This window comes from Vigna angularis, chromosome 10 (assembly GCF_016808095.1).
Source record: "Vigna angularis cultivar LongXiaoDou No.4 chromosome 10, ASM1680809v1, whole genome shotgun sequence".
Lineage (NCBI taxonomy): Eukaryota > Viridiplantae > Streptophyta > Magnoliopsida > Fabales > Fabaceae > Vigna > Vigna angularis.
The window spans coordinates 21,465,001-21,482,852 of NC_068979.1; the positions used below are offsets into that span (position 1 = coordinate 21,465,001).

At 40.9% G+C, this 17,852-nt stretch overlaps 2 protein-coding genes across 2 annotated transcripts; both read right to left on the reverse strand.

Annotated features, from left to right (window-relative positions):
- Positions 1–5,180: 5,180 nt before the first annotated feature.
- Positions 5,181–9,614, reverse strand: LOC128194433 (uncharacterized). Its single transcript, XM_052870035.1, has 2 exons — positions 8,809–9,614; positions 5,181–8,625 (listed from the first exon to the last, which is right to left on the reverse strand). Exons 1-2 carry the CDS (start codon positions 9,612–9,614, stop codon positions 5,181–5,183), a joined length of 4,251 nt encoding a protein of 1,416 aa, XP_052725995.1.
- A 3,018-nt stretch (positions 9,615–12,632) lies between these two features.
- On the reverse strand, positions 12,633–13,664 carry LOC128194434 (uncharacterized). The gene has a single exon (XM_052870036.1). It carries the CDS (start codon positions 13,662–13,664, stop codon positions 12,633–12,635), a length of 1,032 nt encoding a protein of 343 aa, XP_052725996.1.
- Positions 13,665–17,852: the final 4,188 nt, after the last annotated feature.

The following is a 17,852-nucleotide window of genomic DNA, read 5'->3' on the forward strand; positions in this document are numbered from 1 at the left end:
TTAAGCAACCATCATTCAATATGTGTGGACTTTTATTGGGCTTGTAATGTGGCTTGGGCTAAGGGTATTGAAAGAAAGGATATAAAGGCTCAAATAAAATTTTGTGGGTATTTTTTTTTTTTTTTGAAAAAACAAGAGTTACCATCTATACTTTGTATCAGTTATTTGTCAAAACTGTTGACTATTTTGCCCTTTCTCAAATTTCATTCTTTGCTTGCCATCACTTTGTGATTCTTCGTATTTTAGCTTTGTTTTCTTTTTTTTTTTTTGCTGAATTCTCTTCGTTTGATCACTAAGTGTGTTCCTTTGCAATTTTGAGTCGATTTCTATCGTGATGGTAACCCTTGTTTGGGTAAAATTTGAAAAGAAATTTCTTATTGGCTCAAATTGGGTATCAAAGGATATATTTTTGTTTTTTTTTTTTTGGATGAATAAAAATGGCCACACATCATTTCAAATATTGGTTGCTTCATTTTCAAAAGATTAATTAGGAGACAAGAATAAATGATCTCAACAAGAGTCATTTTTCATCCTTTTTTTTCTTTTTTCTTTTTTTCATTTTTTTTAACGGATTCCAGGATCTCCCAAATGAAAGCAGTGGAGGTATCGAAATATCTGCCCCAGTGTAAAGCTTAGTGTTTATCATTTGGGCTTAAGAACATGATTGGGCCAATCTCTTGGTATAATGAAGGTTGAAGGATGATGATTTCAAGCAATGCACACACAGATATCTCTTAAGAATATTTGGCTCACACATTTGACTACAGTAGATTATGACATCCATTACATTTTTTTTGAAATCTCATAAAATGGATAATTTGCATCGAAAACAAATGACTCAACTTTTGTGTATTTTTTTGGTTTTATGCATGAAGAAAAGTAAAATGAAATGAAAATGATGATGCTAGTTGAAAAACACATTTTTTTTTGGTTCAAAAATTGGGTCTGGTGGCCAGTATGAAAACTGGGCTTGGGGGCCAGTATGAAAACTGGGCTTGGGGGCCAGTGTGAGAACTGGGCTTACGGGCCAGTGTGAGCTGGGCTTAGGGGGCCAGTGTGAGCTGGGCTTAGGGGGCCAGTGTGAGAACTGGGCTTACGGGCCAGTGTGAGCTGGGCTTAGAGGGCCAGTGTGAGCTGGGCTTAGGGGGCCAGTGTGAGCTGGGCTTAGGGGGCTAGTGTGAGCTGGGCTTAGGGGGCTAGGTTGAGCTGGGCTTAGGGGGCCAGTGTGAGCTGGGCTTAGAGGGCCAGTGTGAGAACTGGGCTTAGGGGGCCAGTGTGAGAATTGGGCTTACGGGCCAGTGTGAGCTGGGCTTAGGGGGCCAGTGTGAGCTGGGCTTAGGGGGCCAGTGTGAGAACTAGGCTTACGGGCCAGTGTGAGCTGGGCTTAGAGGGCCAGTGTGAGCTGGGCTTAGGGGGCCAGGTTGAGCTGGGCTTAGGGGGCCAGTGTGAGTTGGGCTTAGGGGCCAGTGTGAGCTGGGCTTAGGGGGCCAGTGTGAGAACTGGGCTTTTATGGGCCAGTGTAGGAACTAGGCTTTTATGGGCCAGTGTAGGAACTGGGCTTTTGTGGGCCAGTCTAGGAACTGGGCTTTTGTGTGCCGAGTGCAGAAACTAGACTTGGTGAGCAATGCAAAGCTGATATGAGAAAATTAGATTTAGAAAAACGTTTGAAAATTAAAAAAGTTTTTTTTTTGTTTTTGTTTTTACTTTCTGACACGGGAAAATCCAGATCGGATCGGACCTGAGGAGAAGTAAAATAGAAGGAAGTTGGACTTACCAGGCACATTGACCCAATGGATCAGATGACCTGAGCCGTGTGAACTTGTCACAAGAAGATGACAAAGAAAACATTTTTTGCATTTTTCAAAGTTTATGGAACAAGCTAAAAGAAATTCATTTTTTAATTTTTTTGTTATGAGAGGATCTCACAAGATTGAACTAGAGAAAATTTTGCAACACAACTAGACTCAATGGGCCCAACACTATTCCTTTTTTACAATCATGACAAAATCTTCAGACAAAGGTTTGAATTCCTTTTTTTTTATCTTTTGCACAAATACTTGTTCACACAAATGAAAAGGGAAATTATGAATTGAAAACACAAAATCTACATAAACATGTATTTTTTATTTTTTCCAGAAATTCAGATGCACTGGTTCAAGAGAAACCACATATGACAAAGGGGCCTAATGGGCTCAAAAACTGTTCATCTTCATTCTCAGATTTTTTTTGTTACAAATTCAAAGAAAATCACACATGATAATTTGAACAAACGTACAAAACATCATTCAACAGCAAAAATGTGAAAACAAAATATTTTTGACATATTTTCAAAAGAAGTAGACTCGAGAGAAAACCACGAAGGCCATTAGGCCTAATGGGCTCGAGCACTGTTCCTTTTTCAATATTTTTGTTCTTAAATTTATTCAAAATGTAGAAGAAGAAATAAAAACAAACAAAATGGTGTGATGTGAAATTACAAACATGCCAAAATAATTATTCACTCAAATTTATATTTTAGAAAGAATTGGGTTCAAAGAAAGCTAACATGACAATGAGGCCCAATGAACCTGAAAAATGTCCTTTATCAAGCAAATAAAAAACAATTTTGAACACTTCAAATTTTACATCACTCCAATTATTATTATTTTTTTTTGAAAATTTTCTATTTATCATATTTTTGACTTTTTTGTTTTATTTTTTTTTTTTGGTGAAATTGGATCATCTAAGAAGCTGAATTGGGCCGGATTGACCCAACAAAACCCTACCCATTTTCAGATTTTCAAAATTTTTGTTTTTTTTTTGTTTTTTTTTTTTTTGAACTCAGAAAGACCGGGACCGACACCAGGCGGTTGCAGCGACCGGAACTGTAGCCACAGTGGATTTGCTCAGCTATAAAATGGGTATCCCTTCAGCGTCTGAGCGGCATTTTCCCGATCTCGCTCTCTCTCTATCCTTCTCTTTCTCCCTCTTCTCTCTCTTCTCTCTCTTCCTTGAGCGTCTGGATTTCTACGAGGAGCCTCTGCCCCCGTGTGCTTTCGGAGGCGTCCCAGTGCCGCGACGAGCTTCTGTAAGCCCTTCTGCTTCCAGGTAAGTCCTCTAAGCTCTTAATCCTCTTTCTTTCCTTTAAGTTTTTTTTTTCGTTCTTCCTTTTTCCTTTCCTCCTCCCCTTTCAGCTTTCTGTTCTTCTTTTCCTCTTCCCTTTGATGCTTTCTTTTACTTTTAACTCTTTAGCTTTCTGTTTCTGCTTTCCTTCCCCTCCTCCCCTTTCTGTTTTTCTTTCCTTTTCGCCCTTCATTTTTTTCTGCTTTCCGCTTTGTCTGCTTTTATTTCCGTCTCACCCTTCTCTGCATTTCTTTCTGAGTCTCCTTTCCTCCTCTTTTTTTTCTTTAATTTTCAAAACTTAAAACACTTAAAAACACAACTGTCTTAAACTTAAGGGGTATATAGGCTGGAAACCAGACGTTTATCTCCCTTCGATTGAAGGTATGGCAGAGACAATCGGGTATAACAACGCCACGTACCCCATAAAAATAGAAAACTTAAAAAGAGAATTTTATTTGTATGAACCGGACATGGACAATATGGACAAGGACAAAAGGACATAGATCCGTTTAGGACCCTTTTTGCAAGGACCGTGAAACAGATCCGAGACCAGACACTGAAATAACAAAGACTGACTGGACAAAAACATCTGAAAGGAAACAAAAACGAACAAAGAAAACACTGAAAATACTTTTTGTTTTATGCTTTGTTATGTTTTTGTTCTTTTTTACTTTATTACATTTTTTTTATGTTTTAGAAAACTTAGAGAGGAAAGATGAGCGAGATGGAGATGGAGAGGTACACCAGTCAGCGGTGGCGACCTACTGACGATCAGGTCAAAATGATGACCAATATCTACAATTACGGGGTCACACATCCTAGCAGAGCCCAAGTCGTCGAGATTGCGTCTCGACTAAGGGTTTTCGCAGATGCCAGCGAATACAACGTGTACTGCTGGTTCAACAACCATGGCAATCGAGTCAGGCGTTGGCAAGCGGAGATGGACCCCACCGGCACTCTCTTTTCACAACTGCCGCTATACATGTATGGTAAGCATCCTGATCACCTCCAACTTTTTTGAAAATTGCCCTTCCCCTTCTATTATTGACACAGAATTTTTTTTGGCAGAATATGACTGGGTAATCATGAGGGCGCCGAGGCTGCTGGACTTGTTCCCCATTCCGATCATCATTGACGACGATAGGGACGAATGACAAATCCCTCCACCCATGCTTCTCACATTCCGAACCAGAGCTCCCTCGACGGAGCTCTCCCTTAGACCACCACAACCAGCTCGGGAATTTTTTCGTTGAATTTTTTTTTATTTTTTATTTATTTTCATGGTCTGTAACTTAACGATCACCCGTGATCGAACCACGAACATTGCTTATTTGCTTATGTTTTATTTGCTTTTTTTTTATTTGAATTTGTGACTTTGCACTTTTTTTTTGTTATTTCTGCTTTTTTTTTTCTGGATTTTTATCTTATTTATCAAATGTTAAGATCGTATGAGTGTATTCAAAATGATGTCCTTGTTCAAAATCACCTCTCCGACCTTACTGTGAATCTCTCTTGATGGTGAAATGAAATAGATTTTTTTTTATTTTATTTTTCCTTAATTTCAGTCTAAACAAAATTTCTAATCTAAACAAAAATGATGGAAAACTGGGTTCAAAAAGAAAATAAAAATATTTACAAAGAAAATAAGAAAAAAAAGACTTCAAATAAAATGAGATCCGAAGTGAATGTCATGATCAAAAGCTTTGAACACTTATGCGTATGAGACAATGAAATGGGAAGAGAAGAACAAAGAACTCGTAAAACAAATTAAACAATTTGAAATTTTGATGACTCCCTCTTTTTTTTTGAAATTTTTTTTATTTGTTTTCTTCCACGACATCCTTGAGGAGCGATTTTGTGCTCAATGGAATATACCCGTGATGCTTTAACTATTATCGCTTTCCTTATTTTACTTTAAAACTCAGTGTGATATGAATCGTGTCGAAAAGCAAAAGACGAAAAAGTCGGATAATGAATGAAATCGCAGGCATTTATTGAAAGAAGTAACACTTAATACAACCAAAATTTTCACAAAACAGTGTTAATATCCCTTAGTAGCATCCCCTATCTCGGAATCATCATGCGTAAAACTTTTTTACCGCATCAGAATTGACCGGCAAAGGTAACTCCTCTCCGTCCATCCTTGTGAGAATTAACGCCCCTCCAGAGAATGCCCTTTTTACTACAAATGGCCCTTCATAATTTGGGGTCCATTTGCCTCTGAAATCCCTTTGTATGGGCAATATCTTCTTTAACACCAGTTCGCCTTCATGAAATTCCCTTGGGTGTACTTTTTTATCGAAAGCCTTTTTCATTCTTCTTTGATACAATTGCCCGTGGCACGCCGTTGTCAGTATCTTCTCTTCAATGAGATTGAGCTGGTCAAACCGAGCCTGAACCCACTCAGCTTCCTCCAATTGGGTTTCCAATAAAATCCGTAGAGATGGGATTTCCACCTCAAATGGAAGGACTGCTTCCATTCCATACACCAGCGAGAAAGGTGTTGCACCAGTTGACGTTCGTACTGACGTGCGATATCCATGTAAAGCAAAGGGAAGCATTTCATGCCAATCCTTATAGGTGACCACCATCTTTTGCACGATCTTCTTGATATTCTTATTAGCGGCTTCTACTGCCCCATTCATTTTTGGACGGTAAGGAGTAGAATTAAGATGATGAATTTTGAACTCCTCACATAATTCCGCCATCATCCGGTTATTTAGGTTGGTGGCATTATCAGTGATGATCTTGTTAGGCAACCCATATCTGCAGATCAATTCCTTTTTTATGAATCTGGTCACCACCTTTCTAGTCACATTGGCATAAGAAACAGCTTCAACCCACTTGGTGAAATAATCGATTACGACTAGTATGAAGCGGTGTCCATTTGACGCTTTTGGCTCTATAGCTCCAATAACATCTATCCCCCACATTGAAAATAGCCATGGTGCAGATAATACGTTCAAAGTTGTGGGCGACATATTGATATTGTCAGCATGCATCTGACATTTCTCGCACCTCCTCACGTGTGTACAACAATCATTTTCCATAGTTAACCAGAAGTAACCAGCTCTCAAGATCTTCCTAGCCATCGAATGCCCATTCATGTGTGTGCCGAATGTACCTTCGTGCACTTCTTTCAATATCAATTCGGCTTCTTTTGTATCTACACATTTGAGGAGAATCATGTCATGATTTCTCTTGTATAAAATGTCCCCACTCAAAATAAAGCTACCAGCCAACCTTCGTAACGACCTTTTATCATTTTCAGATGCTTTTTCAAGATATTCTCGAGTCTTAAGATAGTGCTTGATATCAAAGTACCAGGGTTTACCATCCACCTCCTCCTTGATGAACTGGCAATATGCTGGCTCTGCATGGCTCTTCATTTCAATCACTGGTAATTCTGTATTTGGGTCAACCTCAAACATGGATGACAAAGTAGCCAACGCGTCTGCTAATTGGTTATCTTCCCGTGGTATGTGGTTAAATGTGATGATGTCGAAACACTCCATTAATCCTTTGATGTATGCCTGGTAAGGGATTAATTTTGTGTCTCTTGTTTCCCACTCTCCCTTCAACTGGTTGATGACTAAAGCTGAATCTCCATATACTTCCAGAATTTTCACTTTGAACTCTATTGTCGCCCGAATACCCATAGCGCAGGCCTCATATTCTGCAATGTTATTCGTGCAATTAAAACACAGCCTTGATGTCATGGGCATGTACTGCTGCCCTGGAGAGATAAGTACTGCCCCTATGCCATGCCCCATCATATTCGATGCTCCATCAAATAGTAATATCCATGTTTCTTCGTCTCGGTCTTTCCTGCCTTCTTCGAATAGAGCCATGATACCTTCATCGGGAAATTCAGGTTGCATTGGCTGATAATCGTTGATGGGTTGATGAGCTAAGTATTCTGCTAGAGAACTACCCTTGACGGATTTTCGAGTAACATATACGATGTCATATTTTGACAATAGCACCTGCCACCGAGCTATCCTTCCAGTGAGAGCGGGCTTTTCAAAAATAAACTTGATAGGATCCATCTTGGATATCAACAATGTAGAGTGACTCAACATGTATTGCCTTAGGCGATGAGCGGCCCATGCCAATGCACAACAAGTTCGCTCTAACGATGAATATCGTTGTTCACAGTCTGTGAATTTCTTGCTCAAGTAATATATTGCATGCTCTCTTTTTCCAGCTTCATCATGTTGACCCAATACACAACCCATTGACCTTTCCAATACAGTTAAGTACAAAATGAGTGGTCTTCCTGGCTCGGGTGGACGCAATACAGGTGGGTCTTGCAGGTATTGTTTGATTTTTTCAAAAGCGGCTTGACAATCCTCGTTCCAAACCATAACCTGATTCTTTCGTAGCAACTTGAACATTGGTTCGCAGGTAGCAGTTAATTGGGAGATGAATCTAGCAATGTAGTTCAATCCACCTAGAAAACCGCGAACCTCCTTCTCCGTGCTAGGCGTAGGCATTTCTGATATCGCTCGCACTTTGTCAGGATCCACTTCTATCCCTTTTTGGCTAACCACGAAGCCCAACAACTTCCCGGATTTCACTCCAAATGTGCATTTGGCAGGGTTTAACCTGAGTTTATACTTTCTCAATCTCTCAAATAATTTCTTCAAGTTGAGGACGTGTTCTTCTTCCGATTCAGACTTTGCAATCATGTCATCCACATAAACCTCGATCTCCTTGTGCATCATATCATGAAAAAGTGTCACCATCGCCCTTTGATATGTTGCCCCGGCATTCTTGAGCCCGAAAGACATCACCTTATAACAAAAGGTCCCCCACAACGTGATGAAGGTCGTCTTTTCCATGTCCTCAGGCGCCATCTTAATCTGATTATACCCCGAAAAACCATCCATGAACGAAAATAGCGAGTACTTGGCTGTATTGTCAACTAAAGTGTCGATGTGTGGTAGCGGGAAGTTATCCTTCGGACTTGCACGATTCAAATCACGATAGTCGACGCACATTCGAACATTCCCATCTTTCTTAGGCACTGGTACAATATTTGCCACCCATTGTGGGTATTTCGCCACAGCCAGAAATCCCGCGTCGAATTGCTTCTGTACCTCCTCCTTAATTTTCAATGACATCTCGGGCTTCATTCTTCTTAACTTCTGTTTGACCGGAAGACATTCCTGCTTAAGTGGGAGCTTGTGTTGCACAATATCGGTATCCAACCCTGGCATGTCATTGTAAGACCAAGCGAACACATCCTTAAACTCCTTCAGTAGGGCTTGCAGCTTTACCTTCACTTCCTCTTTCATAGTAGTGTCGATCCTTACTTCTTTCATCTCATCTTCCTCTCCCAAGTTGAGTATTTCAATTTCTTCCTGATGGGGTTTTATCTCTTTAGACTCTCGTTCCACTAATCTCAATAACTCTGGAGAGGTTTCCAGATCATCTTCTGGATCATCTTCCGCATTAATGACAGAGTGCTCCCACTTAGGGATATTGACATTATTATTTTCAAAACATTCATTGTCATATCTGCATTATTTAAGTTTGCGAAAAGAATAAATAAACAGGAAAAACGATGAAAAAGGCTAAATGATGATAGAAATGAGAACAAACACGATTCAAATATCACACTGAAAGTAAAATAAAAGCATCAACCCGTGAGCCATGAATCCCAAAGCTCGGGTGAAGCGATAGGGTTAATTAATATATTACATTTCAATTGATTTAAACATCACGGGTAAATCCAGAGTCTTCCAATTGTTGAGCTGTGCACCTGGGGAGCAAACCCATACGAAGTTTGAGCTTTCAGATCTTGCTTCCTCTTCCACCACCGCTATATGACTAGTGTTCACCCATCCAGCACTGCGAAAACTCTCTTTGATACCACAAATGTGGATTTTCTTTGGCCTTGGTTCCCGTTTCCCCATTCGAGCCAGACTGCGTTCCTTCCTTTCCTCAATCACCTTCTTGTTATCTTCCTTGTTGGGTCTATACCCCAGGCCATATCTGTTTTTGTTCCCAATTACCTCCAATGGGAATGTACGTCCTTGTCCATACTTGCCTAAACCATTCCCGAACTTATAACCTTCTTTCAGCATGACCTTGGCCATCATGATAGAGGTGCATGATAAATGTGGGTTCTTAGGAAATGGCTCAATATAGGTGTTTCCCACGATTTCTAATGATTGAAAAGCTGTTTCCAGGGCTTCCTCGGCTGCCTCTATGTAACGGGTGGAGGATGGGCCACTCACAAGGAGATCCTCCTCTCCAGAAACTATGATCAACTTATCTCCCATGATATATTTCAGTTTTTGGTGCAATGTGGAGGGCACAACTCCCGCTGAATGGATCCATGGGCGGCCTAACAGACAGCTATAAGCTGGGAGGATATCCATGACCTGGAAAGTAATTTGAAAGACACATGGACCAATTTGGACAGGCAATTCAATTTCTCCCATCACTACCCTTTTACTGCCGTCAAACGCCCTCACAATCATAGAGCTTGGCTTCATATGCATTCCATCACAGGGTAGCTTCTCTAATGTTTATTTTGGCATGACATTCAGAGAGGAACCATTGTCCACCAAGACACGCGCTATAACGTGATCTAAACATTTCACGGAGACATGAAGAGCCTTGTTATGACCTCTCCCCTCAGTGGGTATCTCCTCATCAGTAAAGGTGAGGTAATTATTAGAGATGATGTTGCCAACGATGCCCTCAAACTTGTTCAACGAAATACCATGCTCGACATGAGCCTCACTGAGTACCTTCATCAACAACTTTCTGTGAGAGGTAGAATGCATAAGCAATTCTAACAAGGAAATCCGAGCAGGCATGCGATTCAACTGCTCCACCACCTTATATTCACTCTGTTGAATGAATTTTAAAAATTCTCAGGCCTCTTCCTCAGAGATCTCTTTCTTGTCTGCCTTGTCAGAGGTCTCCTCTACTTGCACCCCTTTCCCCTTTAAATGCTCCTTAGTATTTGCGTCCATTGGTGTTTCATTATTACTAGCTCCTCTTTCCGTCAAGTTTGGTGGCGTGAAGATTCGACCACTCCTCGTCATTCCGCCGATGCCTGATATATTTTCAACAACTGGATCCCGGCTAGAGAAATGGCTTTCAATGCACTGTCCTTCGTCGACTACATGTGTCCCATACCTCCAAGGGACAACTTTCTCGCTTTTGTAAGGAAAAGGAACTGGTGTATGGATGACAACGGGTGATCTTCCTTGAATTACTGGTGTAGGGGTGGTTCGAGTGAAGCGAATTATCAACGGCTCTGGCAAAGTTACATCTGGCTCCATACCAGTTTGTGCAAACACCTCCTCATGCTTGTCTTCATAGCACACTTGCATCAAATTCCTATCAAGCAGATCTTGTATAAACTTTTCGAATTCAACGCATTCCTCGATAGAGTGTTCCGTGCATGGATGGAGTCCACATGCTCTTTCCAAATCATAATCCCCGTTTAAAAATCCCAACTTTAATAATTCCTTGAAAATAAACCTTCTGGAAATTCGGATCTTACTTGCATCCCTTATCAGTTCATGCTTCTTAACTTCAATGGCATTTGTCGAGGAATTACCATGTCCGGATAACGGATTAGTATCAATGCTAGGTTTATCTTCTTGAAATTTTAGCCACCCAGCATCAATTAGGGCCTGCACTTTACGCTTGAAGGCCATACACCTCTCAGTTGAGTGACCCACGCCTTTCCCATGATAACTACACTTGGCATCTGCATCATAACCCCTAGGGTATGGAGGCTGCAGGGGTATCATTGGACATATAGCAACCAGACCCCTTTTGACGCGGTGAGGTAATAATTCAGTGTAAGTCATGGGGATGGGGGTGAAGTGGACAAAGTTTCTTTCCTGGGTTCTTCCCGGATAACCGCCTTGACCTGCATTCGGATTTGGATTTGCACTTGGCCCAGTCCTCCAAGCATTGCTTGTGACGGGTTGTGATTGGTAGAATCCTTGTTGTTGTTGAGGCCTGATTGTATAAGCAAAAGCCGCATTGGCTGAATATGGAGGTTGGCCCAGGTATGGTTTATAATTGTGAATAGGAGCCTGACCTCTTCATACAGGCATTGCCAATGTTGCATGCACATCTCCCTCTTTTTTCTTTCCTGGATTGAAAGAAGGCTTCTTTTTAGAGTTCTCCATCGTAGATGGACCGCCTGCAATCTTCCCGCTCTTCACCCCAATCTCTATCCTCTCGCCAATTATGATGACGTCAGCGAAATTGGCGGACACATTCCCCACCATATATTCATAAAATTGTGGCTGAAGAGTATTTACGAACATCGCCACCATTTCTTTTTCAAACAAAGGCGGCTCCACTTGTGTGGCCAATTCTCTCCAACGTTGGGCATATTCCTTGAAGGTTTCATTGTCCTTCTTTCCCATATTCTGTAATTGCAGACGGTCCGGTGCTACATGCGTGTTGTATATATACCGTTTTACAAAGGCGTCGGCTAGATCTGCCCAACAATGGATTCGAGAGGGCTCTAAGTGGGTATACCAGTTTAATGCTACCCCAACCAGACTGTCTTGGAAAACATGGATGAGTAACTGGTCGTCATATGCGTACGCAGCCATTTTTCTGCAATACATGGCCAGATGGATTTTAGGGCATGTATCACCCATGTACTTCTCGAATTCTGGCGCCTTAAACTTATACGGTATTTTTACTCCAGGAACCAAGCTTAGTCTTGCAACATTTCCGAACCCATAATTTTTCATCCCTTCAATAGACCTCATTTTTTCCTCCAGAATCTCCAGTCTATTTTTAGCATCGTTACTGATGTCGATTCCTGCACGCGCCGCGGTTTGTGATGCGGCTCTTGCTGAAGAATCGTGGTTAACAATCATATGCGGTATTGTAGTCACTCGTGTTCCTTCAACTGTGATTGCTTCATTCGTTTGAGTACTTACCAAGGGAGCTGACACAGAGCTAGGTCCATGAGTGGTGACTGGCGGGATATCAATAGTTATGAGAATGGGAAATGACACATGCCCCCCTTCCAAATATTCTCCTATGGGAGGAGTATATCCCGAGGGTAACCCATACAACGGGAAAGGAATCGATTGGCTCGTAGCATTGAAAAACGGGGGATAAAAATGGGCATTTCCGCCAACTAGTGTAGATGAAGACTCTCCAGTGGCCTTCAGGGATTCAAGGGTAACCAAGATTTGGCCAACCTGGTCTTTCAATTGACTCATTTCAGCTTTGATGGATTCTTGTGACTCTTCCCATCTTTCCATGATCCTTGAATTGGCTCGAGTCCTGTAGGGATGTCGTGGAAAGTTGGCCGTTTTTTTTTTTACTGTTTTATTATTAATTTAAGTTAGATGAAATGCGCCAGACAAAAAAGAAAGAAAAAGGGAGAGAGAAAGAACAAGGAAAAATGTGATGCATGCTAAATGATAGGTGGAAATCATAAGATCACTACAATGTTAATGATGGAAATCGATACAAGTTGATACCATACAAAACATCTTAAGTCTTTCATATAGAGACATGAATCACTTCCTAACCCGAGCAATGAAGGCCTTCATTTCGCCTACTAGCCATTTACAATGGTTAATAAAAAGCATTATCTCGGGAGGCGGGTTACAAAAGTGGGTCGTGGCTTCGGCGTCCAACACCATCTTAGGAATGTCTTCAATTGCTCTGTTCGCCAACATAGCCAGTTGGGAAAAACTTCCCTTCCAATGCTTCACAGCCTCTTCTTGCATCGCGATGTGGTCTTTCATTTGTTTTATCAAGGCATGATGCCTCTCTCCAAACTCCAATGACCTCCACCGTTCCTCTTGCTCTTCAATGTACTCCTCCATTTGCTTTATCATGGAGCGATGCTCTTCTTCGGCCTCTGCCAGCTTCCAACGCTCTTGGTTCATATCTGTCTCAAAAGACAAGGCCATTTCCTTCATCTCATGTCCCGCCTTTTCTACTTGAACCTGCGCTTCTCTTAGTCTCTTCAGAGCCTCTCGCTTATCTCTTTTAGCCTCTTCGTAGAGGAGCCTCCATTGTTTTCCCTCTTCTAATGTTGCGTTCTTTTCCTTTACTCTCATGGCCAGCTTTTTGCTTGCGGTTACAAGGTCCTGTTTTAATTGGAATGTATAAACTCTTTCAGCCTTCTGACTTTTGACCATTTCTTCATAGGCGTGTGCTTTTTCTTCTTTATCATTCCTCATATGAACAAGATCGTCGCGCGTAGTTTGTAATTCTTTTTCCAACCTAGCGTTCTTTTCCCTCAGTTCTTCCATCTCTATTTTCAATTGCTTCACCTCTTCGCTTTCTAGTTCTTGGGATGGCCCTTCGTTAGCTAGCTGATGAACGATCGATTTGAAAGGCAATTTGACTTTCTTTACCCTTTCCCAGATCCAGGTGTGATAATTAATTTTGTCGTCCATCACTCCTAGTCTTAAATCCTTTTCTGCTCGCACAACATTTTCCCAAGCACTTCTCGCTTTCCTCAGCATTTCAGTGCAATGCCCATCTTCATAGTAGATGAAAAATGCTGTGAGATAGTCCGGTGAAGGTGCCCCTTTCATGGGATGCCCGAATTGTCTTTGAACCAACAGAGGATTGTAATTGATGCCATATCGGGCCCCTATGAGAGGTACATTGGGAAAACGGCCACAATGTTGGATAGGCTGTCTGAGCTCAAACCAAGGAAGACACCATTTTTTTTTCCTCCATTTAAACTAGCAAAGAAATGAGCCCACTCACTTCCTTCTTTGTTCGTAAGCCCCTGGCATGACAGTTCTTCCGACGGACGCTTGATATTGACCGCACCTTTAAAGAAACATGCAGTCATCCAATCATACAGTGCCGACACACAACAAAGGATTTTCTTCCCCTTCCTTTCGTGACAGAAACTCATGGTCCCATAAACCTCAGCAAGGACTGCCGTTACAGGATTCTCCGATCTTATTTTTCTCGCCACGAATACATCTATTGCGGTATAATCCATAAAGTCTTCTATTCTAGGGAATAAAACAATGTCGTACATGGTGAGAGCTAATACATCCATAAAAGTCTCCCACTCTCCCTTATCAGCCAGATGTTGTAGGTACTGTTCCAGATACCCTTGCGTCAGCCCAAGCTCTTGATGCCTTGTTACCAACTTTTCTTCAAGTTCCTGGGGCTGTAGTTTCATTATGGCAGCAATAGTCGCGATAGAGGCATGATGCTCCAAATGCTGATACGGCGTGGTACCCTCGAGTAGTAAACCGAGGATATGCTCAAACTCTTCTATAGTCGGTGCTAACTGAAAGTCTTGGAAGGTGAAGCATCTTAGCGGGGAGTCATAATATTGTGCTAAGGCTGTGATAGCAGGCAACTGTACCTCCACTTCAATTAGGCTCAACAGGTTTCCATATTTTTTCTTGAAAGCTTCTCTTTTTATGGTCGTTAGTTGTTTTCCTAAGCTTATCAGCCCTGTCAGATTACCCCCATGAATCCTCAGGCGAGGTTTCTTTCTTAACACGACAGAATTGGTATGTTGTGTGGCATCAGATCTTGTATCAACTTCCATCTTGTAAAATACAAAGTAAACACTTGTGATTTCCCCTAAAACCAGCATGTCACCAAATGATGTATGAACACGATGCATGATAACATAATGAATTAAAACGACTCAAATGCATGCGTAGCATGAAATGCAAAGTCATTACTTTCGAAAAGAACAAACAGGAGGCGGGTAGCAGTACACATCTCTCCCTTCGTGCCCTATCAAATGTTGAAGGACCAAAGTTCTAAGGCAAAATATATGCACTCACAAGGATAGCTTCCTAATGCTTAAATTAAGGCCACCAGAGCTATGGCTCTTTTCACTGTTTCTCCACAACAGTCAGAGTAATCAACTAGATGTGGAGATACAAATGAAAAGAACAGACTCTGGCTGGGGTTCTCACGATAGTCATACAGGAAGTATGTCCCAAATGACACCGCTACACAACCCCTCTATTTCTAAGTTGCGCTCAGACCCGGGTATAGGGCCCTACTCATGATATGCATATTGTGTGTGTGTGAAGGGAGAATGCAATTGTATACCCCAAACCCTCACCTGCAAAACAACCAGAAAGTTCCCAAGCAGATATAACATGTTTTCTATCCTAGGGTTCAATATAATCAAAACAAACACACATACAATTATGACAAATATCAAACAAAGATAAAGAAAAAGGGGAAGAAAAACACAAAGAAAAACCACATTAAATTCGCACATCTAATTAAATGGCCTGACTCTCTTATGATCCCTAGTGGAGTCGCCATCTGTCGCAACCGAAATCGCGACGGGACGACGATCCAATAAAAGAAGATAAATATTTGGAAAAAGAGATTTGGAGTCGCCACCATAGTTTATTCTGGAAAACTACGGAAAAACCATAAAATGATAAGGCATGGTCTATTAGAACCAGATTCTTGGTTCGGGAGTCGGTTACGTGTAGGGAAGGTATTAGCACCCTACAACGCCTGCCCTAAGGCAGTACCTTTAACTAAATGCGCGAATGTGGATGTGGTTTTCAAAATGTTTAACTTTCCCTTAAAATAAAACTCAAAAGAAACAAACAATATTTTTTTTAGTTTTTTGGGCCCGACAAGGATTGACCTTGCTCCTACGTATTCTCATGTGAGAAATCAGGGTTATGTAGTTCTTTGAAATTGTTTGAGAAATTTGCTTGAAGAAATTGAATTTTTTGGATTTTTTGGGAAATGAACCTGACAAGGACTCGCCTTGCTCCTACGTATCTCCACTTTTGATGGAGAATCAAGGATCACGTAGTTCTGGCAAGGCGATATTGTTTGTAGTTTGAAAAGTAGATGTTTTTTAGTTTTTGAAGATTTTATATTTTTTGGTATTTTTTATTTAGGAGAATGAAAAGGTTTTTTAGCACAAGGACGATGCGTGCGATCACACATGTGCCTAAACCTTTAAAACATATTTTTTGTAATTTTGAAGAAAGAGAAAAGGTTTTTGGCACAAGGACGATGCATGCGATCACACATGTGCCTAAACCTTTAAAACATATTTTTGGGATTCTAAAGAAGGAGAAAAAGGTTTTTGGCACAAGGACGATGCGTGCGATCACACATGTGCCTAAACCTTTAAAACGTATTTTTTGGCATTTTTGAAGAAAGAGAAAAGGTTTTTGGCACAAGGACGATGCGTGCGATCACACATGTGCCTAAACCTTTGAAACATATTTTTTTGTAATTTTTTGAAGAAAGAGAAAAGGTTTTTGGCACAAGGACGATGCGTGCGATCACACATGTGCCTAAACCTTTGAAACGTATTTTTTTGTAATTTTTTGAAGAAAGAGAAAAGGTTTTTGGCACAAGGATGATGCGTGCGATCACACATGTGCCTAAACCTTTAAAACATATTCTTTTGGTATTTTTGAAGAAAGAGAAAATGTTTTTGGCACAAGGACGATGCGTGCGATCACACATGTGCCTAAACCTTTGAAACATATTTTTGGGATTTTGTCAAATTCATTATTATATTTATTTTATTTATTTATTTTTGTAATTTTTGTTCATTATAAAAAAGTGAGTGTGTGCAGTGTTTGATAAATAAACAAGACAAATACAGTATAGAGGGATGGGGGGTTATCATACAAGGGGATTACACAATAAAAACCAATAAAAAGAAAGAAAAAAAAACATAAAAATAAAACAAGAGAATATTAAAAAAATGGGGTGCTCTTCTTTAATTGGGCCAGTACTCTTCTTCTCCAACTTTGGATCTATTAGGGGTGTAAATATAAAAAAATGGGGTGCATCCTGAAATATGCTTGCAGGGTCCAATTCTTTTTCTTATCTTCTTTTTTTTATTTGTTTGCATTAGAACACTCCAGAATTCTTTCCTTCTTCATTCTAGAGTCCAGCCAAAGGAGAGACCTCCCTCCACTCGCGCATCCGGCCGTCGCCAGCTACAAACCAAGACGTTGCCCTGCCAGTGCTGCCGCTCTCTGTCCATCCGGCCACTGCAAACCTCCCTCGACCGTTCTCAGCATCGCCGCTGACCTTAGGCATCACTGCAACCGCTGCCGGCAGTGGGACACTGCCTTCTCTCTTTCTCGTCTCTTCACCGTGAGTGATGGTATGAGGTGAAGGCCCCGGTCCGAGGTGAATCTGGGTGGTGAAGTGAGTGACGGATTGGAGCAATGAAGCGTGGTGAGCAAAAATGGTTTCTGTTAAGTCCAATGGGGTGGATTAAGTCCAATAGGATATCATCTAATAGGCTCAAGGTGGAAGGAAATATTTTTTTTTTCAAGGCTCAAAAGGGTTCACAAATGTATCACCGTGTCTAAAGGTAGGCTATCTGGCCAAGTATCTATATAATCAATAATAAACAGGGCCTTTTTCATCCTTAACCAAAAAGTGTGTGTATATACGTAGAATCAAAATCATGCAAAAACCAATTCCATATCTAGAAAACTCAATATCTCTCAATCAATATATGCTCTCAACACTCACAGATCTGGTCATATTCATAAATCATATGATTTTCCAAAAACTGAGAAATCATCCACGAATACTTCAATGCAATTCTCTACCAAATCAGAAAAGATGGCTAGCATGCAACGTTGGAATGTAGCAGGAGCATTACAGAGACCAAAAGGCATCCTTCGGTATGCGAACACACCAAAGGGACAAGTAAAAGCGGTCTTTTCTTGGTGATGAGTCAATATTTTATTGATTTCACTTAGTTTATTGTACCAAATTTAATC

Bases quoted from the DNA above. Each gene is read 5' to 3' on its own strand.
- LOC128194433 (XM_052870035.1), bottom strand. From the start codon at position 9,614: ATGCATATGAAGCCAAGCTCTATGATTGTGAGGGCGTTTGACGGCAGT. The intron at 8,626-8,808 runs GTAATATATTAA...TAAATAATGCAG, and splicing joins ATGTTTAAATCAATTGAAAT to ATATGACAATGAATGTTTTG.
- LOC128194434 (XM_052870036.1), bottom strand. From the start codon at position 13,664: ATGAAAGGGGCACCTTCACCGGACTATCTCACAGCATTTTTCATCTAC.